This window comes from Stegodyphus dumicola, chromosome X2, assembly GCF_044657685.1.
Source record: "Stegodyphus dumicola isolate Sdum_Otavi_A_Nest chromosome X2, ASM4465768v1".
NCBI lineage: Eukaryota > Metazoa > Arthropoda > Arachnida > Araneae > Eresidae > Stegodyphus > Stegodyphus dumicola.
This window is the reverse complement of record NC_140781.1, coordinates 41,597,416-41,623,800: the sequence shown is the minus strand read 5'-3', so window position 1 is coordinate 41,623,800 and position 26,385 is coordinate 41,597,416. Positions and strand designations below refer to the sequence as shown.

The 26,385-nt window shown below is 32.3% G+C and overlaps 1 protein-coding gene across 7 annotated transcripts in view; it reads left to right on the top strand.

Moving 5' to 3' along the window:
* The window catches only part of LOC118183197 (uncharacterized), a 509,384-nt gene that overhangs the window by 308,742 nt on the left and 174,257 nt on the right, over window positions 1-26,385 (top strand). For 6 of the 7 annotated variants that reach the window (XM_085809465.1, XM_085809466.1, XM_085809463.1 and 3 more), the window contains 4 exons: window positions 13,087-13,182; window positions 14,703-14,840; window positions 16,898-17,044; window positions 25,008-25,140. In XM_085809465.1, the coding sequence (XP_085665591.1) occupies window positions 13,087-13,182; window positions 14,703-14,840; window positions 16,898-17,044; window positions 25,008-25,140 (514 nt within the window). The remainder of the gene's footprint in view (window positions 1-13,086; window positions 13,183-14,702; window positions 14,841-16,897; window positions 17,045-25,007; window positions 25,141-26,385) is intronic. The other variant, XM_085809467.1, reaches the window with a different exon arrangement.

Here is a 26,385-nt window from a genome sequence, read left to right as displayed (position 1 = left end):
ATTTACCTTGCTTAAACAGACGTACTACTTTTCATATACAATTTTTAAAGTCTCATTTTTTTTTTTTTTTTTTTCTATTGGTGTATTTTTTAGTCTTTTAAAACTATAAGCGGAAGGGGGGGAATTGAAGTGTTCATTGGTTCATTTATCACTTTAATAAAAAAAGACTTCTGGCTGTTACGTGCTTTATAATTACTTAACTTATACGAAATTAAATAAAGACTAATAACCTTTTTGTATCATTTTCGAAGTTCAGCATATATTTGACTCTGATGTAAAATGCAAAATCTCATAGTATTTCGAAAGATTGCATCATATTTCTCCCAAGATACACTGAATCTTTCCATTAGAAATCATTACCGAACAAAATTTTAATTTTAATAATTTTTAATATTCAAGCTAGAGGGAATTCATTACCTTATTTGCCCTTTAGTGATCATTGTTTATAATTCAGGACAATCGTATAAGTTTGCACTCTAATTACCTTTTGTCTAACTACAACGTAACCTTACAGCCGGATGATTTTTACTTTCTTCTTAAACTGTCGTACAAAATAAAGAAAATAAAAGAGAAAGAAAGAAGCTGATAAAGACAAAATTATTATTTATTTCTTCGTTCAGCTTGAGGTTACGACATGGGAGAACAGACAGTTAAATGAAGTGTGGAGGATATCTAAAATCCACACGTAAGTAAACAGGCATCATCTCTCCGTACTAATATTTCTCTAGGACAAATAACTAACTGATGGGTTACATTTCTATTATGGTACTTACTCTTGCATCCTTACTATTCATTACGTTTATATATTTTAATTCTAAATCTAATAATGTTGTAATTCACTTTGGAAGCTGTATTTTGATAATGAGTGGCGAACGTTCTTCGTTTATTATGTGTTATGCAAATTTTCCCACTCACAGCAACATTTGCTATTATGACATCTTCTGTTTATTTTACTAAGTCTTCTTGGTTCTTCGCTGAGATAACGTAATAACATGTAGATAAAGACTTACTACCTTAACGGTATTTTGTTGAACTACAAATAATACTACCATATTACCCCTAAATCCTCTAGTAGTAAAACTATTTTTTTAAACAAAATATTGGATTCTAAAACGAATTCCAATATGAAAACTGTTGCTACAAAAAGGTAGTACAATAATACGCAAAGTGGGCATTTATAATTATTAAAATATTTGTGAGTTACTTTTAAATTAATTATTTGCATATTATGCCGTTACATTTACTCTCCTATCAGTAACAAATGTTACGTTAGAAATGTTGGAACCAAGTAATGGTGCCTATTCTGAAAATAATAAAAAAAGTAATCTATAAACATAAAATATCAGTTTTTGAATCGCAACGGTGTCTTAAGAATTCTACCAGTTCGGAATTGTCTTAAAGCTGATTTGATTGTAGGTTAAGCCACAGTTGTTCTGGTTTGAATCTTAATTGTCATTGGTGTATTTTTACACAATTTGGAGTTGTAGATTTCTCTTGTTCAAGAATTTATTGCGATAGAATATATGCTAGCGGCAATTTGTATATCGATAAGTTTATTCTTTATCCTGAGAGTAGAATGTTTTGATGAACGATTGATAACAAAATACGGCCCGCATATAGTGGCTTGAGTTCCTTCCGAACTCTGTCAATAGGAAGAAAAAAATATGAGATTGAACCTAAATCTTTATGTACAAATATTTTAGGGATATTCGGCTATATTAATTCCATATGCTTTTGTAGTTTACTTATAAAAGTTCCAGGAAGTGTATGATTTATTTTTGCTTCAAAGAATTCTCTCCAGGAAGTTTAATATTTTCTCCACATATCATCTCTGCTATTGCATAGTTAGTATCGTCATGGATTGCTCTTCGTAGGCCTAAGAGAATCGTTGATAAAGCTTCACTCCAAATTACATTATGGGCTTTTAAACATGTCTTTATTGATCTGTGGAGCCGTTCTACCTTGCCATTACAGTGCAAATGATAGGCTGTAGTATGTGAAAGCTTAATGCAGCAGATTCTTGATAGAGTTTGAAATACTTCAGATGAAAATTGAGCTCCTCAATCAGTAATTAGATGTAGGGTTGTTTCAAACCTTGCTATCCAACTGCTGAAAAAGCTTTCGCTACAGTTTTCTGCGGAGAAGTTTCCGAGCGAAATAGCTTCCATCCAATTTGTATATCTATTTATACATTTTAGACAGGAGGTGTTACCATTTGATAGAGGTAATGGACCAACGAGATTAATATGTGCTTCTCGAAATCTTTCTGATGGCTTCTGATATTTGCCAAATTTGATTTCGTATGGTGGGATATTTTAGATTTTTGACATGGAATGCAAGGTTTCGCTCGGTGTTGAACATCTTTCTTGGTATTTGCCCAAATAAATTTTGGAGAGATTAATTTTCTTGTTGAGCTTATTCCAAGATGGTATATTCCGTGAAACAGGTGAAACGTTTTCATACGATAACTCTTAGATTTACAAGGTCTAATATGCAATGTTGAAGTATCGCACCATAGGTTTTTCCAAGCTAAAGGGGGAAAACTGTTTAAAAGTCAAATTTGTAGATTTCTGCAATGTCTCAAATTCATTACATCGCTCTTGTGCTTCGGCAATTTTATCGATTAAAGCGATTTCTTCGATTCTGGGTAATTTTTCTCCTACTACATTATTCTTTACTGTAATGTACTTAACACCTGTTGTAAATTCTGAAATATATTGAAGTTACTGAAATTGCTTTGGAGATGCTCTTTCGCCTTTGAGGGAAATGCATAGATTAAGGTTAGTATACTCTGTGTTTCTTCGTCCTTCTAACAAATGCTTGAAATATTTAATGGAAAGATAAATTTCGAAAATGAAAGTTCACGATTATATGTACTGTAATTTTGCAGTGCGACGTTACGCTTCCTGTAATAAAGTTCGATCGATTTTCAATAATCATTTTCGAGAATGGTTCGACGTTGACCAACAGTGTCAGACAATTTAATATTAAGAATTGCTTTAACCTTTTCAGAAAGAGGTTTTGACGTTTCAAGTGTAGTTAAAAAGCTTAAAAATTCCAATTCATGAACTCCGAAACAGATTAAAAATACTGATTTCCTATCCATATTCTTGAATCCTATCAAAAACTAATTTCATCGTCAAATTACGGTTATTATAGTCAAACTATGATGTTAAAAAAAGCCACCAGTTGTTGGTTCTTAGTTGAGTCAATCTAATAACATTCAGATAAAAAATTACTAACTTAGCAGTACTTTATTGAACTACAAATAATATTACCACATTATCCCAAAATCCTTAATTTTTCAACTCTAGTAGTAAAACTAATTTTCTCTTAGAACAAGAGACTGGATTGTAAGAAGAAATCTAGTATGAAAACTTTTGCTACAAAAAACTAATATAATAATATGCAAAGTGAACATTTATAATTATTATAATATTTGCGAGTTACTTTCAAATTAATTATTTACATTTTATGCCGTTACAATATTACAATAAATAAACTCTAAAGACCGCGTAAAAATTTTGAAGAGCTGTTTGGTTAATGACTAAGGGTTCCACAGTTCAGTACCACAGGACTGGAGAAGAGTCATTATTTTAATTATTTTTCACTTGGTGTTCATTAGCAGATACCTCTTGAAAGCTTATAAATATTTCGCTGGGAGCTTCCTATGGTATGCAGCCGTTAACGGATATTTGAAAATATAACGTCAGAATTCCTTCTTTCCCCTTATAAGCCGTTATCATTAAGAGAGAGATTCCTTTCATAAAAATATGTCGGAAAGGGACCGTGCTCAGTCAAATATTGATTTAGGTGGAAATACGTATTCTCCGTATCGTGTTTTATTTGTGGCGGAAATTCGTGTAGTCTTCTGTCGTTTGGGACATTATCTCAATTAGTTTGCCATTGTTCGCCCTCTGTATTATTCAGCTGATTGGAAAGATATGATCGTGGCCATTTTGTATCTAGGATCGGAGCCGCTTCTGTCGCGAGTTGATCTGCGAATTCGTTACGGAGACGCTACGTGAGCTTTCGCTCAAGCAATTGTAAAATTGAGGTCGATTATTGAAAAAATATCTGGAATTATTGGAGAAAAGTACTTCATATTAGAAAGTGCATAAATAGTGATGGACGTTATTGTTAGTTTTGAAAATTCTTGTGTTGTTTCATAAATAATTGAATATTTAATTGACACTAATTCAGCTTGCTTCTTACACAGCTCAGTCGATGCTCAGGGTATCTCATTTGTGGAGAGCACTTAAATTCATAATTTTGCGGATCAAAGATTTTATCTTCCATGCTAGTTTTACGCTTCAGCTGTAGTAACTGCTGTCCTGTTTGATTTTTTTTCTGATTTGATCTAGAATAAAGTGATCCCTGATAAAAAAAATACAGAGCGTGATTAAAAATAGCATAGTAGGCCTTTGCAACTTGGAGAAGGCAAGGTGTTTGTATAGCTAGCAACTGCTTTTTCTTCCTTCCGTTCATTGGACGAACCCAAGTAGCTGCTCCGTAATTTACAATCTGCTTCATTTCCGAGTTTTCAGCTGATAACAAATAGTAGTTCGGTTAAATACAAATCAAATAATAAAAGCCTAAGAACCTGACTCTAGCTTCTATGCTTATGCATATTCTCTTGTAACTGCAAGTGAAATCTTACTCCAGCAATCAGTACAGGTACAGGCTGAAGCAAGGCCGGCACCTGTGCATCAAAGTAGGCATATCAGCTATCTCCCGGCCTTGCTAACTTCTAAGGTTCTGACGCGGATGGAATTCCGAGGAAGAACACTACGTGATGCATTCCGATAATTTCCCCCTTTCCTCCTGCCAATATAAAATATCGAAAGGATTTCGGCTTGTCGAGTATTTTGAATGCCCCTTACCGCACAGACACTATACATTTCTCATCGTCGAGATGATATCCGGCCTAAGGCTGTGGTGCCTAACAGATTAATGTCATCCCGACGAAAAAAAGGCTACCGGCAGACATACATTTTCTGACTCAAGCGTTGCATGTTATATACTGTTAAATTACATAAAATACTACATGGTGCAGAAGTACGTGTCTCGTTAGACTGTTACATTAATTATTCGCAGTGATAATTTCTAGCATTGCAGATTACTCACAATTATGTTATATACAACAATACACGATGCACAAATTCTGGCTTCTTTAGGTTTTTACATTATTCACAATGGTTTTTTTATGTTACGCTGTGCGTTTAGCATATTACAACATTTAATGTCTGAAGGGAGTATACATGTATATATACATTAAAATAAACAAAAAATTGGGAAGAAGAAGAAGAAAAAATTATGAAAGAGGAAGCTTGATTAAATAATATATTAAAAGCAAAAAACAATAAGAAGAGAGTGAGAAAATATATATATAAGACCTTGAGAGGTAAGTCCTCAAATAAATTCGCTACTGCTTAGTACTTAACGTTTTTTAGTAGTATCTATAATGAGCCATGTGCCTATGATTGTTGCATTTACTATTGATTGTTACGATTCGTGCATTTACGATTGTTACGATTACTTTTATTACGATTGCATTTGTTACGATTGTAACATTTACGATTGTTACGATTACTCTTGTAACGATGTGCTACGATTGTATTTGTTACATGCGTCTCTGATTGTTGCGTGTTGTTACGAGATTTATCGCAGTTATTGTATAATTCACAGATTCTAGTATTTATTTGTTCATTATAAGTTAGATTTATATCTGTAACTAGCAACTACCGAACATTATGCTATTGTGACACCGCACGGTAACGCTCATGGCAGAGCATGAGGGTCTTATTGCCAACTTTGCTAGTATAATTCTGTTTTCCAGGGCGGCACTGAGCCAGGCTGACCAATTTGCGTCAGCTAGTTTATTGAGGTGAAATTTTTCAGTTTCCGGACATTCAAAGTTAAAATGTTCTGAGTTTCCCAACTTGCCACAGTCACATAGATCTGTTTCACTAATTTGAAAAATATACTCTTATACACTATCAATGCTTTCTCCCGTATTTAAACCTGGGCCAGTCGCTACGGCAGCCAAAGGTGCTAACCACTGTCCTGTTTGGGCGGCCAACAACAACAATCAGTACATCAACTGCAGTTTGTTGAATCAGTATTAAAGCGCTCCAGACCTAAGTTTTAAAGCTCCGCGACATATCTAAACTTAGTTTTGGCCAGCAAGCTGCAAAATCGCAGAATACTAGTAGTTTGACTTAAATTCTTGCAAGAGAGATGGCCGCATGGCAGTTTTCATGGTTTTCCTATATGTTACGTAAATATGAGCCAGATCCCCTTGAAACATTATCCACTAAACGCTAGTGTCTTACCGAAGACATCGCGTTACCGTAAGCCAAGTCATCCTAATTTCAATCCTTAACTTAAATATTTGTTCGTTTCTCAAGTTAATTTGCATTTTTCTGGTGGAATAGGCGAAAGAATAGAAGTGCAGTAAAGGTTCAACATACGAAATAACGTGTAAATTAAAATGAACTTTACAATTAAGCAGAGAAATATTCAAAGTTTTAATTAAATCAAGTGTAAAATTAAATTTATATCATGCATAATACTATGTTACATCTTCATTATAAAATAAATTAGCCAAATTTTTAAAATTGTATATTGATAAAATTTTTCAAGCAAGAATATATTAGATGGGATCTATTTTTCAATTATGTTCAAAAACCTTTAACAGGAGCTTTAGCAGAAAGTTTTTAGCATTTTTATTCGGCTTAAAATAAGACGGCTCTGCAAAATTCCCTGTAGATATTCCTGTTGCATTCAACCCGAATCACTTTCCCTTTCACTAAGCTGATGATTTTACTTCGAATGGACACACATACATTCATTCCAGATACGAGAAATTCCTTCGTCAATCGATATTTCCCTTAAAAGAGTGTTTTTCTAGGATGGAGAAAATTCGTATTCTTTCGAAAGCTATCTAGCTTTCTATTATTCAATATCACATTGTGCATTGCTCAAGTAAATATTTCTTAGCATTTATATCTTGTTTCAGGAAATGATTAAATTTCCAGGCGTAGCTTTTATTTTAGCGTAAATAAATTCGAAGATACAGTTTTCTGCACTTTCTTTTAACTAACCTGTTGAATTTTCAAACTGCCAAACTGTCCTCTGAGTTATTTTATTTCTCTTCTTTTATGTTACTTATTATTTTTTTTAAGTTCCACTCTATCATATCCCTATATGTCACATATGCTTTGCTATCATAAACTAAGCTGGATTGTTTATATAATTATCCCTAAGACTTAAGATACGACAAAAGTCAGGATATGGGTGTAAAGAACGCTTTATTAACTCAAATAAAGTGCACAGATAGCACAAACTCTTGCTTACAAAAGCAAACACTTTCGGCTTAACTCCAAAATTAATGAATAACTTAAAATTAGATGAAGTTAAGTTCAGCATAACGGCTTCACAGGCTAACTATCGCGCAAGCTGGCTCTGACTTGAAAACGTCGGCGTAAACAAGCTTAATGGCAAGAAAGTTCAATGCCACAGAAATCTAATCGCTAGGAATTCAAAGATAGCAGCATGGCCTTCAGGCAGGCAGAACACGCTTTGAGTTCACCTTCCCGAACCTTCTCTTAAATACTGACCTTTTTTTCTACATCATTTTAATCTGGCAAGAAAGTGTGAGTTGAAAGCAAGAGCGACAGGAAAAGTTGCTTTAATATAAATTAGCTGTTAAGTAAATTAAATAAATTCCCACATCCCTTCAAATTATTAAAATACACTGCGCTAGTTCCAGAAATCCATGCAAAACGCCTGAAGCAGGAAAAGAGACGCTACAGACCTAACAGCATTCCTCTTTCTTATTAACATGCACTTTTATGTGCATTAAAATTAACCAATTGTATTTATACGTAAGTTACTATTTTCCTTTCAGATGTGTTTGCGTTTGTGTTTGAGTTATTACGTTCCAATGGCAGCATTTCTGTTAGCTTTATATTTTGACTTAACACTAGATTAGTTCTTAAATAAAGGTTTGGTTTACATATCTTTGTGTATGATCTCGCTTTTCTAATAGATTCATTATAGGACAGATAAGGTCAAAAATCTGCAAGTGCAGGTGGAAGTTAGAAATTTAAATTAGAGAAATCTTATGCATTCCTAGACTACAATTAATTTTAAAGCTCTGTAAAAATTTTGCAATTTTTTTTTTTAAATCTCTGTAAAAATTCTTGTATTATACGTACAGGTATTTTAGATATCAGTGAGAGGTACCTTCACCTTAATACTTCTAAAAAGCATTACTATGATCATTAATTTTATAAAAGATGAGAATATGATCAAAATTTAAAACACAAAATAGATCTTAATAAATCTAATACTTAAGTATTAAACTTCTTTCTGAATTCATTCATTATTCAGGGCACCTACTGTTCAGTACAGTGCATAATGATTTTTCCATTCATCATAAGAACTTCCTAACGAGTTTTTTCACTCATATAATGAGCTCGTATTACAAAGGATAGGTCGCCAAAGTGAAATGTATAATGATCGATCAAACGCAATGCATTAGAACACAATTTTTACCCTTTTTCTAATTAACAAGAGATTTATTTTTAACGAGGCAGTAGTTTTTATTATGACCTACACCTTTATAAGCTTTTACTTCCTGAAAAAAAGTTTTAACTTACAAATTTGTTTAATATCACTCTTTACCTAATGTTTGTTCTAAAAAATCTTTAAATCATCTAAAGCTTCGAGTGGGGAAACGTTTTATGTTTTATTAAAAATTAATTAATTCATTAATTAAAAGTTAAAAATTACTGATTGATTGAATTGTCAATCTTGATTTTTACTTTTCATCCACTGTTTTCCAATCTTAGGTCTTTCAGAGAATAAGTTCGATAGTTTTACATACCAGGAATTTGACAGTCTCGTGTAAGATCGCAGGGGAAAAAATATGTACACTCTGCACACACAGAGGGAAAAAAAAGAGAGGGCAGTTCTATATCTCCCTTTCTACTGGCCCGATTGACGAAGTTTAATTTCAGTTTTTCATGTCTCGAAAGCTGGACATAAGATGCATATTAGATTTACACGCAACCTTGTTTTAACATAGGTATTTTGAAAAAAAATCAGACTTTTTTTGAAACGACATACTTATTTTTTCCATGTTTTGATTCTGCATTATCTGAAATTAACCTTAAATATTAAATTTTATAAAATTCGGTGAGAAACGTAACGAGAAATCTGAAACTTTATCTTGGAGCACTTTTTTCAATTTGCACTAAGAATAATTCACTTGGCATAATTCTTAATTTATTCTAACCTATTTTCCTTTCCTTTTAATCTGCAGTACTAACAATGATACGAATTTAAGGTACTACGTAGAGCAAAAACGAAACTTTGCTTCTGCTTTCACTCAGGATTTTTTTCTGAAATTTATGAAAATGGAGGGGCTTATTACATATGAAACAAAAAGAAAAATACTGGCATTGATTCAAAACAGCAAAAGTACTACATTAGGAAAACATGTACAATATTTTGATGCTATTCTAAAATTCCTAGATCTCTTTTTTTTTTATTTAATATGTATCAAATTAATACTTGGATAAGAAATATAGAATTGCGCTCATCTGAAAGTGGGTCAATCATTTCTAACCACCTATTACTTCTGCTTTTGAAATTTTGCATATTTATTTGGATTCCTTATTTTCAGATTCACTTACGAATTTATAAAATTTTGGTAAATGTATATAATCTGAGATGCTTGCAAAATATATCTGTTAGTACAAAGCCAAAAATCCATAAATGAGGTCTTATCATAATAGAAAGAACATACGTCGAGTCTCAGCTCTAGTAATACCCAAAATGGCTTCCTACAACTGAAATGGAAACTACAAAGTAATTGTATGCATTAGTTAATGTTTTGATACAAAATTTAACCTCTTTGAAATAACAGTGGTCCCATAACGCTTATATAAAGTTCAATTTCAAGAAAGTAAAGACTTCGTTTTAATTTAACTTAGGAAACAATCTTTCTGAGCAAAGATAGCTAATTCGGTTTAGTTCTGAGATCTAAAAGATTTAGATGCAAATTAGTGTCCTTGTCCTACTGTATTCGTGATTAAATTGTTAGATGTTTCGAATTTGCCGAGTTAGAAACATTAAAGAATTCTGTTGAATAATTTTCATTGAATGAAGTACCGTATTTCCAGAGAACTTTATCGCTTCACTGCTTCAATTTAAATAATTGTGAAAAGCTAGCTTGATGCAATTTGTAGATAGTTTGTAAAAGAAAAAAATTGTAATACTCCAAACAATAGACTAAAGGTTTTCCCAGTAAATCGGCATTATTTTACGGTTAATTCGGTAAGTTATTCGCATTTTTCCCTTCCCTTCTAAAACCATTTGTAAATAAAAAATACTTAATCATGCATGTAAATAAAGAGTTTTATGAGTAAAAATTCGTGTATATCTACGTAAATAATTTCTTAACATATCGCAATATTTGAATATGAAAAACATAATTTATTTTCACACATTTTTAATAGCACCTGAGAGGAGATTTTGAATAAAACATCTGTTTTTGAATGATTTGCTCTATCGAATCATCGTAACTGAAAAAATGGGTACATTTATAATATTTTGTCACCATAGCACTATAAAACAGATGTAAATGTCTACCAAAGACAAATATTCGTAAATTGGTTTTATTTGATTATAGCAGAGCACTCGAGGCCGCCTAGACTTAACAGTGGTTAGTAAAACGGATTGCTGTACCGAAGGGCCCAGGTTCGTATACCGAAGAAGGAGTTTGTAAATGTATGAATGACGTGGAGTTTGTAAATGTATGAATGAAGTGGAGTTTGTAAATGTATGAATGAAGTGGAGTTTGTAAATGTATAGTGCCTTTGCGGCATGGATGCACCGAAAATATATGGGAACCTTGTGTGGTTTAGTGGCAAAGGAGAGAATTGGGAGATCCTCGGACCACCCGTCCCCGGGGTATTTTCCCTGAAAATTGGGATGGAATTAGAAGACCAACCACCTTGAGAATCTGGCAACGGTTCTTCCATGAAATATGGACTCAATAGCAAACAAAGAAAGCATTCGAGAGTTATCTCCTTAAGAGTAGGGTTGCCATCATGGAGGAGTCTCTAAGCGGAACGGGCTCGTATACACGTTACACATGGGGAAAAACACGAAAATGCTCATGCAGTCATCCCTTTCGCCGGGATTTAAACCTCGTACCGAACTACCAGTGTGCAACGATTTTACCCCTCGGTCGCTGGTGGGAAAATATTCGTAGAACTGTAAACATTGAAATTGAGCCTTTAACCCTCGCCATTACCGGAGCTAATAAAGGCTAATAAAGGCTGTTTCTGGTTATGAGATTTTTTGTCACTTGGTCTATATTAGCTTATAATTTAAGATATTTTGCTTACTTTCTTTAATAATATAAATTTCATCTTAATGAATGTAAGTTTATGCAAATAGAGACTAAAATAAGTAAATATATAAATTTAGCTAATAAAGGCTGTTTAAATACAAATCTTCATGACAGTTCCAAAACCCCGTGCCACTCAGAAGGTTGGGGAGAGACTAAAACGTCTTTCGCATTATGAGGTCGATAAATTCTCCGGGAAGACGAAGGGGGAAACTTGATTCGCGCAGTTTGGCTATACCGTTGTATTGACTTGTACAGATAATTCAATGTTATTATCTCAAATCCTAGTTTGAATATTCTGAAGCTGATGAAAGTTTTCAAATGTAGGAATCACCTTGAGGCAAGAAGAACAGCGTATGTGTTTTTGGTATAATCTATGAAAGACCATTTGAATTAAAAAATTTCCTGCAGCACCAAGAATGAGTGACTTGATAGAAATATAAAACCACCATAAGTAAGACAGAGCATTAAAAAAATGAATGCGAATTTCTGATATATTTCTATAACATAAATAGTCTGCATGCACTATTTTTCTGCGTTATAAATGACGACTTCGAGCTCTCGTTCGCCCACCTGCGGCCGAGCGGTAAAATCGCTGAACCCTACTAGTTTCGATCTAGCTTCGAATCCAGGCGAACGGCTGTCTGCATGGGCATTTTCGTGGTTTTCCTTATATGTATGCGAGCCATTTTCCCTTCAGAAAGTCCCCCTTCTCTTAGGCGGATAGCCCTAGTGTGCTTTGCCATAATAAACTAAACCAAATCATCGAATATCCTTTCACTTAAAATAACACCTGTTAATTTATTTTAATCTTTTTCATTTTTTAAAAAAAATGATACACTGCTCCTTTTTCTTTTATTTTTAACCACAGATTTTTAACCTGCTAGAACTAAAGTATCCTGCTAGGACATTTTTAACCTGCTAGGACTAAAGTATCTTATAGTGGCAATAAATGATAGAAGTGTAAAATTTTCGAAGAATTTTCTCAGTTTGTCCATAAACTACAAACGAAATCAAAACTAATAAAATACTCAAACGTCCCTAAAGCATAAAACTTTAAAAAAAATTAGATCTGGAAACTTTATAACTTTATCAATATGAACACAGGTTTCGTTGATACCTAGATATAAGCACGAAGCCTGTAATTCTTATCCCAAAAAAAACTTTTAAATTAGTATCATTTTTAAAGAACTCAAATCTTCCACAACTCAGCCCACATATTTACTGATCGATTGTTTATTGAATATTAGATATACATTTTTTATTCTTCATTCTCTCTATTTCCCTCATATTTAGTTGTAAATCATACCAAGTATATAGACAGTATTTTATCTAACGCCCTCAAGCTTTACTTCATCTTGTTATACTATTACAAAATGTATGCTATTAAACTCTAAATTGCTTCAAAACATAACATCAGAAAGTCAATCCACATGTAACTTCAAAATTATTCCTTTCGTCATAAATTTTACTTTAACAATAACTTATATGAAAGATATATGCATTATAATTTTCATTTTTCCAGTTTCCTTAAATCCGGTTGAAGACTTGAAACCATAGTAGATATTTTCCATGGCCAATTTATCTAATTATTGTGTAACTTGTGTTTTCATTAATATCCTTCTCATTCATATTCTGAATTACTCTAAAACTATTTTCAGCTCTTTGTCTGGAACGAGTGTCTCCAGTGATTCAGCCGTTGGAACAAGTGACTGCTCCGCTTCGGTCCGTTTGCAAGAACTGGAGGCAGAACTCATGTTAGTAACTTAATGTCATGTTTAAAAAAAGGGTTAAAGGAGTAAAACGGACGAATGAGAACAGTAACTGTTTTGAGTTTTGTTTGTCATTAATACGTGTTAAAATATTAATTGCTTCAATACTTTTGTAATTAGTCAAAACTTTTGACACCTATTTAAAGATTTTGACTGTATAACATGAAAATGTTGTTAATGCTATTATTTTAGGAATATATTTCAGATCTTTTATCATTCAAATTAATGAATTGGAAAGCACTGATAAATTTCTGCTGATTCTAATATTTTAATAAATTAATACAAATTGATATTCACCAAAGAATGTAGGAATATTGTTTAAATAGCTTATTCCCCCCCTAACCGTTTGCAAATGGGATAGAAGTATCATTATTTTATATTATTTCTTTAGTAAATTCATAAAAGTAATTAGAGGTATACCTTTCATAATGTAAAAACGCCAATTTCAAAATTTGTTTTTAATTTAAAATGGTTAATAACTGCTAATTCACAAAAAAAATTATTTCAAGCTTTCTTCCATACTGAAAGAATAATTTGCAAAAATTGTAAAGCCCCGTAATAACTTCAAAAATAAATATAAAGTTTAGGTACCTGAAAAACTAAGTATTTAGAGTTTTTGGAATTGAAAACTTAACTGATTGTCTTAACAATAGAACTTAGGAACTGAACGCATAATTTTCAAAATGGACTTGAAGTAATGTTATAAATTCTCCAGGATAATTAATTAGTTGCACAAAAATACAAAACCGTAGAAGCTTTCAAATTTAGTTTTCCTGGCGTTCTCGTTTAAAATAAGTAATTATTCAGTACAGTTCCTGTAGCATTATTGTTCCTTCTAAAATCTTGTGCACAATATGAGTTTTCTTTCAATGAGAAATTATTCTCACAATGCAGTTTTATTTCAATAAAAAATTGAGTTATTCTCCTCTCTTTCTCCGTTTCATGCTCTTGTGTACTATTTCAATTGAAAAGTAAATGAATTGAAACTCAAAAATATCTGTCTCAGTCAAAATTATTCGCCAAAGGTCCGTGACAATCTGAAACGATAGCTACATAATTTGCATTTTAGATCACGAAGCGAAATTTAAATATTTAATATTTTCTTTGAATTTTTATGAATGTGACCCGTTTTTTATCCAGTAAGAAACCGTGAATGTCTATTTGCGCATTTTCAAATTTCTCTATTATGCAGAAAATCTTCTAAAAAAATATGATGACTAATTTACTGTTAATGCTAACGGCATTTTTGAGCTCACGCCGGTTATTATAAAGAAATTATAAAACTGTACCATCAGGTTTTTCCACTCTAAAAGCGTATTTTTTGCCGGATATTAGGATTTTATTACTTATGCAGATATTTATGGTTTCACGAATGTAAATAAATTTGGCTTGATGTTGTGCCGTGCCAACTATTTATTTTACTTTGGCTAAAAGTAACCAGATTTTTGTCATCAAATTCTCTTTCATCCCATATATCTTTATTGCTAACGCTTGAATCTTCACAGGTGCACGAAGTGCGACTTAGCGAAGGCCCTGAACCGTGAGTCCGCCTACAAGAGCATCATAGAAGAGAAAATTTTACTAGTCAATGAGCTGGAGGATAGGCTTCGATCAGCCGAAAACCCAGATGGGGACGCCATCTGGTGAGTGAATTCGATTTCAAAAAGAGGTCGCAGGTGCGAAGTAGCCAATTCATGTAGAGATAGTTAATAAGAATTGCTGTCGGCGCTTTGAGCTCTTCCAATTATTAATGATACACGTAGAATACGAATTTAATCTTCTAACTGAAGAGAAATTATTCATGTAAACTATATTTCATCTGTATGTGATAGAGATATTTATAATTATTTAAAAATTTAAAAATTAAAATTTAAGCAGAAATGCGCACTTTATATAATTTTTATTTTATACCTTTACCCATCAAACCCGCATCAAAACTCTATAGCAAAATATCTATAGCAAGCTAAATTTAGACTAAATTTATAGCTAGAAATCTAGCTTCGAGAAGGTAAAATACGTTAGTCATTTTAGCAATTGTGTGCGTCTGTAATAACTTCTTTTGACCACTGGCATTTAACCAAAAATTGACGGTTGCTTCCATTATAATAAAGATTTAGATTAGATTTCTTTCTACTAACTAGAATTTTGTTGTTGTTATTGGCGTGAAATACAGGCGAATGTGCATTGTTTTACAGAGTTTTTTTAGAATAAATAATGCTTTTCGTGGAATAAAGAAAATAACAATTGCTAGTTGTCCAAAATAAATTTTTGAACAAATAAAAATCCCTCTAATAAACGTCTTATTAATTGATTTACTAATGGATAAATTCTTCAGGGATATATATTTTTTTTTAATTAAATCAAGATAGTCTCCTTCAGTTTTCGATTTCAGTCCCTCCGCTCCTCCCATGACAAGGAGGGGGGGGGCGAAGGAGGGAAGTGATGCTTCAAGTTGGTTTGCGGTTTTTAAATATTTCAAGTGCTTTGAGTATGGCAGAATCTCAAACAAAGATGACAGTGAATAAAATTGAATACGAAAGTGGTGATTTTCCCATTTTTTAATTATCAGTGACTTGGTCGTTGTGAATAGAAGGGGAAAAAAAGTAAATCCATTTTTTTTATTTTGAAGTGGCTAATAAAGCTTTTGAGGGGGAGCCATTGAGAATAGAGAAGTTTTAGGAAAACAAGCGTAGACGCTTTATCATGATAATGCCAAAATACAAACTTTCCTTCTCGTTTTTAAAGTCACAGTTATTCCAATGTTACCATATTTACCCGACTTTTAACATTACTCACCCGTATAACTTTTCGCATTAAAATGCAGAACTTCTTTAAATCGACTCTATTTTCAAACGATTAGAAAAATAACAGAAATTCGAAGGTTCATGTCAAAATGCTGTTGTTACTCGGGCACGCACTATCCCTGAGTGAGTGCTTTTGTGTTTGTAGTTGGTCACAGACCTTCAGCTCTAGTGACAACGGTACGTTTTTGTTCATATAGAAAGCAACGTTGATCGGGCATGGAGTCTGAGGGTCTCGCACTCCTTTTCCCTTACTAGCAGTCTCTCTTGAGAGCTTTCATAACAACAGACTTTAAATGCCCTTTCCCAACGAAACAGTACCGGTAAGGCATGAACACCACAGACTTTCGTACTGTGTCTAAGATCTGAACCCAGGTCCTCGGAAATGTTGTTAATCAAAATATTATTACAAAACTAATGTGAATGAATACTAACTAAATAGAAGAAGGTGACTTTTTAAGAAGATTATTCTAATTAATATTTTGTAATACGATATTTTCTTATCAAGCCTTATGTAATATTAAACTTTGTAAAATACACCATGTAATTCAGAATAACATTTGAATTATTTGCTATTTGAATGATTTGCTTTTTTTATGTAAACATTTGTTTAAATGCAATTAAATTCTGCCGAATTAAGGCAACAGATGATGCATTAATTTTAAACTTAAGAAAGAACGAATAAATCATTGCTATACTGTAAATTTGTCTTTTATTTAGCTAAATAATATATATTTTTTTAATGCATTTAAGCTACTTTTCAAATAAGCGCAAAAATAGTGAATTATTATTGCGTAATATTTGTATTCGCATTGAATGAATTCTTGGCTTTTGTTGTAACTGCGTCTAGTAACTGCCTCTCGGGGCAGAGAGAACTGAGTACTTCTGCTTTCGAACAGGAAATCACCTGTACATAAAGGAAACAGTTCAAGTCTTCAGGAGAAGTGTCGCATCTTACAGAACCACAACAGATTTCTCAATGAAGAAGTGCTAAAGTTGTCGAAGATGCTGCAGCAAGAAAAAAAGAACACGGAACATAAACATCAGTAAGTGTTTTTAATATCTTTTAAAGGGTCGAGTACCTTTAAATGACTCAAATATATTGCAATGGTTTGTGCTTTTATATTAAAGTTAGCTATTTTACAAGCATTTTAAAAAAATCCCATGAAAAAAATTCACTTTAGAGCCAAAGTGATGGTAAAAAATATTTCTAAGCGTTTTCTGTTTAAAGAGCCAGCTGGTTCAACAAATTCTCGATACTGAATTCTTTGAAATAAATTTTAAATACATCTGTGTGCAATTTTATACGAACATAAACCTATATATTTACTAATTTTAAGAAAATAATGTATTAACAAGAATCTAAAGTAATTTCTTTTTCAATTAAGATTTCGTAAAAATGTGATTTTTCTGTTTTTTTTTTTTTTTTTTCCCTGAAAATTTCAACTCCTCACTTTTCATTGCTTCAATTAAAATTATAGTAATTGTCTAAACAATACTGTCTTAATATATAATTATTCATACTTACAGACTTATCATTATATATTTTACCATTTCTTATCAATATTAAAAAAATAATATGTATTTGGAGGTTATTATATCTCTAAGTTAAGATTTTTCAAATCTATAGTTTTCCTGCTTGTGCGCATGATTTCTCCAAACCGTTTGTTGTCATTTCAAAATATTTTGATCAATTGTAAAATTCTTACATGATTATAAAATGCCCAACTATTGTGCATTTCGCACAAAAGAATTACCTTTAATTTTCTGTTAAAAAATGAACTATTTGAGGATCTCAAAAATAAAATATTTCAAAAACATATAGTAAAATTATTTTTAAGGTAGGTAATTTTAACTACAGATTCTAATCTGAAATTCCATTCTAATCTGAAAAAAAAAAATCAGCTAAACATAGTGATTTCTTTACCCATAATGCTTTGCGCAGTATATATTACAATTTTATACTGGTGACGAAGTAATCTGAAACATAAAGTAATAGATCAAATACCTCACCAAAGTTATCGTAATGAGTACACAGAATTTCAGGGCCGTGAACTAGTTAGTTATAAAAATATTAAAAACACACTGTTAACTGTGAAAGTAACACTGGTCAGATCGCTTTTTTTTTTTTTTTTTTTTTTTTTTTTGTTCACCAATAATGTTCCTCTAGCAGACTTCTTAATGACACTTGTTTTTCATAAACTCGTGAAACAATAGGATTCCATGAGTGAAACAACAAAGTTCCATGAATGTTTATGAAACAACAGAAATTATCCGAAGATGGCAACTATCTTAGATGAACTACAGATGTTTGAGCTGAGAAATGTTCGAATCCAAGTCAATGTTAAGTTCGTGCATGATTAATTACGTTATCTTTGATACTCAATACTGCAAATGATTTAATAGGAAAGTTTGTAAGGAGTCTGTGGACAATGTAACATATAAAACAGCAACTATAGATTGGTATAATATAATACGCTGCACCTGGCAAAATTCAAAACGTAGCGTTTCCTACTTTTTTTCGTATGAGAAGTAATATAAGAGTATTACACATTTATGCGGAGAAATGTCACGAAATTTAAACCTTATAGCGTCTCTCCCGTCTTTTCTGTCTTAAACCGTCTTTTATTTGCAAGTATAAACTAACGAGATGTTAGAAAACTGTGTGAGGCATTATCCTGAAGTACGACAAAGTCCAGAAAAGAGCGTAAAGCACTCTTTGTTAACTCAATGTAACTTTCACTGATAGCACCGACTCGTGCTTACAGAGGCCATTAAAGCTTATTGGCTTAACTCAAAAAGTAACAAGGAACATAAAATAAAGTAGATTTAAATTAGCCTAAAGGCCTTTCACAGGTTATTTAACGCGCAGGTAGGCTCTGACTCGTAAAAGTCGGCGTAAACAAGCTAAATGGCTAGAAGCACTCAAAACCACAGAAATCTAATTGCTAGTAAATCAGCGGTACTAATGTGGCATCAAGCAGGTATAACGCACTTTAAAAACACTTTCCAAAACCTTCCCTTGTAAGAGACATTATGTTAATTGGGAAAATCGGAGAAATGAAAAATGAGCAAACGCCTTCGCCGAGAATCCAACCACGGACCTCTGGAATACGCGCCCAGCGTGCAGACCGCCACACCACGAAGGTATGCCAAGGAATTCGGGAGAAATACCTTATATACTCCACCTTTTAAAGTGCGACTAGGTTTTTTTTAGGGGACCCAATCTTCAAATCCTAGGTGGGAAGAATCATCATCCACCTCCCTTATAGTTCGGGAGCCACTGTAGAGCCATTAGGTTAATTGGAAAAACCGGAAAGATGAAAAATGAACAATCGCCTTCGCCAGGAATCGAACTGCGGACCTCTGGAATACGCGTCCAACCTGCAGACCAATGCACCACGAAGGCATGCCAAGGAAGGCGGGAGAAATACCTTATACCCTTAACCGCTGCTGCTTTCTACCTCATTTGAATACAATACACGCGCGCTAGCTTATTAACATTCTGGCAAGAAAGTTTGGGTTGAAAACGAGAATAAAAGGAAAGTTGCTTTAAAATAAAATAACTGTTAGATGAATTAAAGGAATTCCCACAACCTCCACAAAAAAGTTTTAACTCTGATTTTTAAATAACAGTGTGTTATAATAATCGAAAGTGCTTAAATCAGCGTTTTCTACAAATTTGCATTTAAGCTATGCAGATGCAATTTTCTGTGTAAAGTGTAAGATATGTGGATGCTTCGAGAATATTTACGAAGACTTTCTTCATACTTTATTTTGCCTTTAATGACGGAGTATGAGAATGAGAATTTACATAACTACTTTACTGTAATCATCAAAGATTTAATGCCGTATATGTAGATTCGCTTCACTATTATCCTTTCCTATAATTTCCGACGATTTGCTTCATGACAGTCTGTTATTTTCGACTCATCTGTTTTTAGCTGTAAGGACTAATTTTGAAAAATCTCAAAATAATGTGTCTAAATGCAAGTACCTAGCCTAAGGAAACAACAGGGGTGTTATTCTTGTCACTTACGTCTGAGAAATAATTCAAATAAAAATCCCTGGGCAGCCACAGAAATGAAGATAGACTATAAAAGGAATTTTTATTTGAAATATCCTCTTCCGCAACAAGAAAGAAATAGCCAAAAGTTCGTAATGTTTCTTATTTGGTATCTGCATTTTGTATGTATTTTTTATTTGCTTAAATGGCTTTATAAATTATTATGATTCATTTACTGTATCACAAATTTGAGTTGAAAAAATAAGTCATTTGTTGCAATTCAAATCTGTGAGGTGCAGTAAACGAATCATCCTCAAACCGCATTTCGTAGGAAATTTAAAAAAATATATTTCGAATTTAATATTATTCCTGTCGCTCCTCTCCTTCCTTATGTAGCTAATTCCAGACTGAGTTGAGTCTAAAAGGACTGAGTTGCTCATATTAGAAAGTCTGAATTCTTTTCAAAAAAAAAAAAATCAAAAGCGGGTTTAAGCATGCAAAAAAATATGGACAGCGTCGATATTTAAACGCAATGGATAATAAATTTTTTCTCCAAAACATATGAAAATTATCAGTTTTTGAATTTTGGATTTATTAAACAACCGTAAGCTGTCGAACTATCAACTTTTTGATATAAAAACTTAATCGATTTAATATCAGACAGGTTAAACGGAAAATCGTTAATTTTCTTCAAATTTATGTAAAATAGCGAGACAATATTACTATTTTACAAATGAAATAAAATTCTGAAAGCGTTAACAAGAGATATAAATTAACTGCTCTTTTATCGCTAAAAACCGCACGTGCGGATTTTAAATATAAAATTGTCTTTATGGCTTTTCTGCATTTATGCTTTATTTAAATGCTGCTAATTTATTATTAGCATTTAAATAAAGCATAATTCTCCCATTTATAATTCGTTAAACTGTTCCCTTTTTTTTTAACTCAATTGCTCATTAAAAGCAAAAATTCTAATTCAAAATTCAGGATTTCACAGTTTTTGCTGCTGAAGCTGGCTGGATTTTCCCATCATATTATATTGGGAACACTGATATAAGAGATCGTAACTCTAATGTAAAGTTAGGAATTATTTTTAATTTCCATATACAACTATTAATTTAGAAGTCAAACACCAAAAAATCAGCATTATATTTGCAAATTACTACTCAAGTTGAAACGTCAGTAAAGAATCGATAATGAAGGTAAACTTTATCTTGTCCAATTCATAATAGCGAACTTAAGTAGTATATCCTTATTACAGAAAATTGTTTCATAAGAATAAATTGAGTTTAATTAAAAAATTAAATTTAAATACATATTTAATTAAATATTCTTTGCGCCATTGCTGCAAGGAATGAAATTTAAATTTAAACAAATTTAAATTCTTAACAAATACGTGTAAAAGTAAAAAAGTAAAAAAGCAAATTTAAATTCAAAAAAAAGGAAAAAAGCCAAAATAATTTAAAATAATTTTAAAATATGCAAACATGTAAAAGATTTAATTCTCGAACTAATCTACAATATCATTTAAATTCAAAAGGAAGATTAAAAATTAAAATGTATAATCATTATCGATAGTTCGCTAATAATTCGCTAATATTAGTTAAGATGCATAGTTATCACCGATAATCAAGTTATAGAGTTCGAAGAGTTGGAAACTTAAACGTGAACTCTACAAAGTTCCGTATTTATGTTATATTTTATATTTCACAATCCATTTCAAAATGCATATATTGGCAAAAAAATTCCCTACGTGAACATTTTCACTGTTTTATCCGTATTATCTGTCTATATACATTATGAGACTAGATAATATTTCCTACAGTGTGGTATTGTTTTCAGAGACATTAATTAACTAGAGCATCAAAAGTGCTAAATCAGTTATGCCTTCGCTGGGATTCGAACTATCTGCTAACCGAATGTCCTGCCAGTCCTGCCACTGCGGGAAAGGCGATTATTCCTTAAATTAAAAAAAAATTTGCTGTGTTTCCCCGGTACAAAAACCAAGGATTTCCAGTTGCTAGCCGGGCGTACTACCAATTACACCACTACAGAATTCTTAGAGAAAAGCGATAATTTATTATAAGTTTTTCTCATATAGACGGTTTTTATACCTGTATCTTGAATTCTGATGGGCTCATTTTTAAATTAGTAATTTTGTTGTCACCATTTAGCTTAAAATTATCTCGAGTCTGAATATAAACCACCTTTTTAGTGAATTTTTATATTTTTGAATGTTCTTGAAATGTTTGGTGATAAATTCTTCTGTGAGGGCATAGACTGTAAACTGAAGTTTCCCCGCTCTCGTAAGCTGCTTGCATTATCGCAAGATGAATAACATGCTTTTAGTAGTGTAGCAAATCTGTTCACGAATAGAAATCATTTCACCAAATTTTTTCAAGACATTAGTAGAATCACTTGCGTTTGAAATAATATTCTTATTAAGGATTCGGATCTTTAAGCTCAAATGTCTGAATTCGGCTTTTCTTTTCAAATCATTCAATATTCTTTTATATTTAAATCTTTCACGAAAGCCTCCCTTACTCTAGGCAGATAGCCCTAATTATAATAAAATAATTCTTAATAAAATAATAATAAAATAATAAAATAATTCAAGCTTAATAAAATAAGTGCTTAGTAAAATAAAAGTGCTTAATAAAATAATAGTGCTTAATAAAATAATTCAAGCCAATCATCTGATGTTTCATTTGGTTTATTTCTGTGTTAAGAAATTACAGTTCATTTGCACGGTTTAGTAAGGGGGGGGGAAGTTCAAAGTTTAAAAATCATAATTTTCCAGTTAGCGGAAAGAATTTTTGCGCGTGAATATGGAATCCCAAAATGTAAAGAACAAAATTTTCAGGTATCAAGAGATGATATTTTTTTTCTTTTGTATATCTTGAGACTTTTCATTTTCTCAAATCACCGACGGAATTTTCAAGCTTCGAGCACATTTCACTTCTATGTTTGAATGCGAAATGACGTTCATCTTTTTAAAATCATCTTCAAGCACCACTTTTTTTATCCTTACTCTGGAAGTGGTGTTCTCAAACTGTTGCTAAAATAAGTATACTAACTAGTATTCTTATATGATTTAAAGGAAAAGCGTTATGAATTTAGTCTTTTTCCTTTGTTATTGCAGCTTATCCTGTCGAGAAAATATTTCTTCTTGCTTAGCTGCAGGCGTCGCTTTTTCTCCTACGATCCATGTCTGTTGGATTGTTGCAGGAATAAATGCTCTTTCATGTATATTCCATATATTATTTTATGTATATTTCTTTCCTTTTTTACACAATAAGCAATATTTTCATGTTGAGTGTAACTAAAATGATGCGATATATGTGGCTGTTAAACTAGCAAGATTTTACCTAAATCAAAAATGCCTTTTTTTTTTAGTTCATAATGTAGGAATGCATATTTGCAGTGAATACTTTTTTAAATTGACCATTTACTCTAATCAGCCTAAACATTACGGCCACCCTCCTAATACCGTATTGCTTCTGCAAAACAGCTTCATCTCGCCATGACATGGATTCCACAAATCCATGGTAAGTGTGTAAAGAAAGGTTGTACCAGGTTTGCAAGCAGAGGTCACGTAACTATTGTATATTTCAAAGAAGTAGTTGATAAGCTCTGAGCTGATGCTCAGTGACATCTTAAATGTGTTCAGCAGAATTAATATCCGGTGAGATAACGCTGCCCTGCTGAAAAAGTCCATTTCCAGGGGTAAAGACAGAAGCCATGATAGGATGGATCTAATCAGCGACGGTGTTCTCGTCTTTCTTGGTGTGTTTTACAACAATCATTGGTCACTGTAACGCCCATGGGAACATCCCCCAAAGCATAATACATCCACCTCCTCCTTGTTTGCGTCTGTCAAATATTTACCCGAAAGACGGGAAATTCTGACGTGGCCATTCGACGGAGTGTAAAATAAATCGTGATTTCTCCAACTGGCCAACAATTTTTTCTATTGTTGTACGATACTTATGGGTCTACTATAGTCGTACTGGCGATGATGCTAGGAACCGATAAACTGTCAGCTAATATACACTCGTAACTGGGCTGAACTGTATTCAGTTGCCAGCTGAACCACAGGCAAACTTACTGATTTACCTACTGATTAAAATTATACAAATGGCAGGAAAAGTAATATATTACCCAATAATATTATATAAAACGTTAAATGTAATTTTAGTTGAAATTAACTTAGCACGTTGAATGAAGAATTGTTAAACTTTTGAATAAAGACTAAACTGAAGTGTATTCTTGAAATCAATAATGTAAAGTATAATACCAAGATTATGGTAGCTGAAGAAATCAAATACGTATAATAAATGCATATTTTCTGAATTATGCATGATACGGTAATAAAAATATGTCAATACAATGATACTGATAGTAATGAATTATTATGAAAATATGGATAAAAAATTTCAGTATAAAAATAACAATGAATATAATAAACTATAAAGAATTATCACTTTCCTCAGTACAAGCAGTAAGCGGTAGTGCATGCAGCTAGCAGTTGAAAGATTCATGGTTCGAATCCCAATCGAAGGCTTACCTGATTTGTCATATTTCCTGCTCGGAAGCAAAAAAAAAAAAAAAAAGCTGCCTGATTTTACTGGAAATTAACATTCACATTACCAATTTCTCCGTGTTTTGAACTTATCTATTCGTTTAAAGCTCAGTGAAAAGTATAAGGAATAGGTGTTGGTGTGTATTTAATTATGGCAAAGCACACTAGGGATATCTGCCTAAGGGGAGGAATGCCTTCGTGGAGGACTTTCTAAGGGGAACTGGCTCGTATACACGTTACACATGGGAAAAACCACGAAAACGCCCATGCAGCCAGTCCGTTCGCGAGATATAAGGAATAAATTTCTCAAGCTTGGAAATATACTTCACTTTCTATTTGAGATTATTCAATTCATTACTCTAATTAATGACCAACGTGCATCTAACTAATAAAAGCAAATATTGTTTATTATCTTTTCTAGGCAAATGCGTCAGCTAGAAGCAGAGGTAGACCAACTGAAGAGAGACTATGTTTTCCTCATGCAGTCATCTCTCAGAATTAATAACTCTGATGGCCCAGAAACCATGGAAGTCTACCTTTATGGAGGAAATAGAGTAAGTAATATTCTTTATTTAACAAAATACAGTCGTTTTGTGTAATTATGACCATCTAGGGACCGACGAAAAAAACGCTGTGTTAAATGATCGCTGTAGGAAATGTAAATTAGGCTTATGTAAAATCGGTTGGCACCAGGGTGACCTCTTATCGTACTTTCGTAATTGATCTAGTGCAATTCTTTTTTTAATTTTTAGTGAATGTTGAAGAACAAATGTATTATTGCCTTCTTTTACCATAATACTGATAACCTCAAAACCACGAAAATTAAACAGCAAGTTTAATAATACTTTTCTCTTCTCTCAATTCCCTGCTTGTCGAATTCAGTAACATAAACATGATTTAATTTTTTTCTTCACCATTCTCTAGCTTTTTCCCCGAATCCCGTTCTCATATAAAAAAATAAATTGTTTACATTTCTTTAAGAGTTAGCACGTATTGAAGATGATTACAGTAATGAAATTCGATGAAAAAAGTAAATGTTTTAATATCACTAATCACCTTTTATCGAGGCATACCGTAATTTGAAATTATTTACGTTCCTTACGAAATTCCCTCTTTGTAATTTATTATGGCAATTGCATTTTTTGTAGAGCTATCAGGATAACCGATAATCATGCGATTGTTGCTTAAAATATTTCAAACTTCAGCAATTAAACTGCCACGGTTTTACAAAATAGGTTTTCTGTTTGTTTGTTTAGTTTAGACTGTTTTTGCAGCGGCTGTAATGCTGCAAATTTTCCAATGTAATTGAATAAAGTAGTAATGGAAGGTGTATAAAAAACTGCAAATTCTGAAGATTGTTAAAGTGCTGATAAATAATCAAGAATACATTTCTGCGATATAAAGTATTTTGAAGGAAAACAAACTGCTATATATTTCCGTGTTTAATGGCATTAGTTAAATTTGCCTTATGCCTTCTTTATTCATTAACAGCATCTGAAAAAATACTTCAACTCTATTCAAAAATACTTTTAAATAATGCAATAATTTTAAAAATTTCAAATTTTCAATTATTTTTTATTTACGACAAATAATAATAAAAAAATGAAATCAACTACAATACCCATTCATGAATGGACCTTTTACTTTTGACAAAATTAAAATTAAAATTTTCATCGACTGCATATTTTACTATTTCTGAATGGTTAATTTAACAAGATAAGCTCTAAAAATAAATTTTAAGAATTTTTAATCCGATGGTGCGGGTAGTTTGGTTTATTTGATTATCGTAAAACACACGA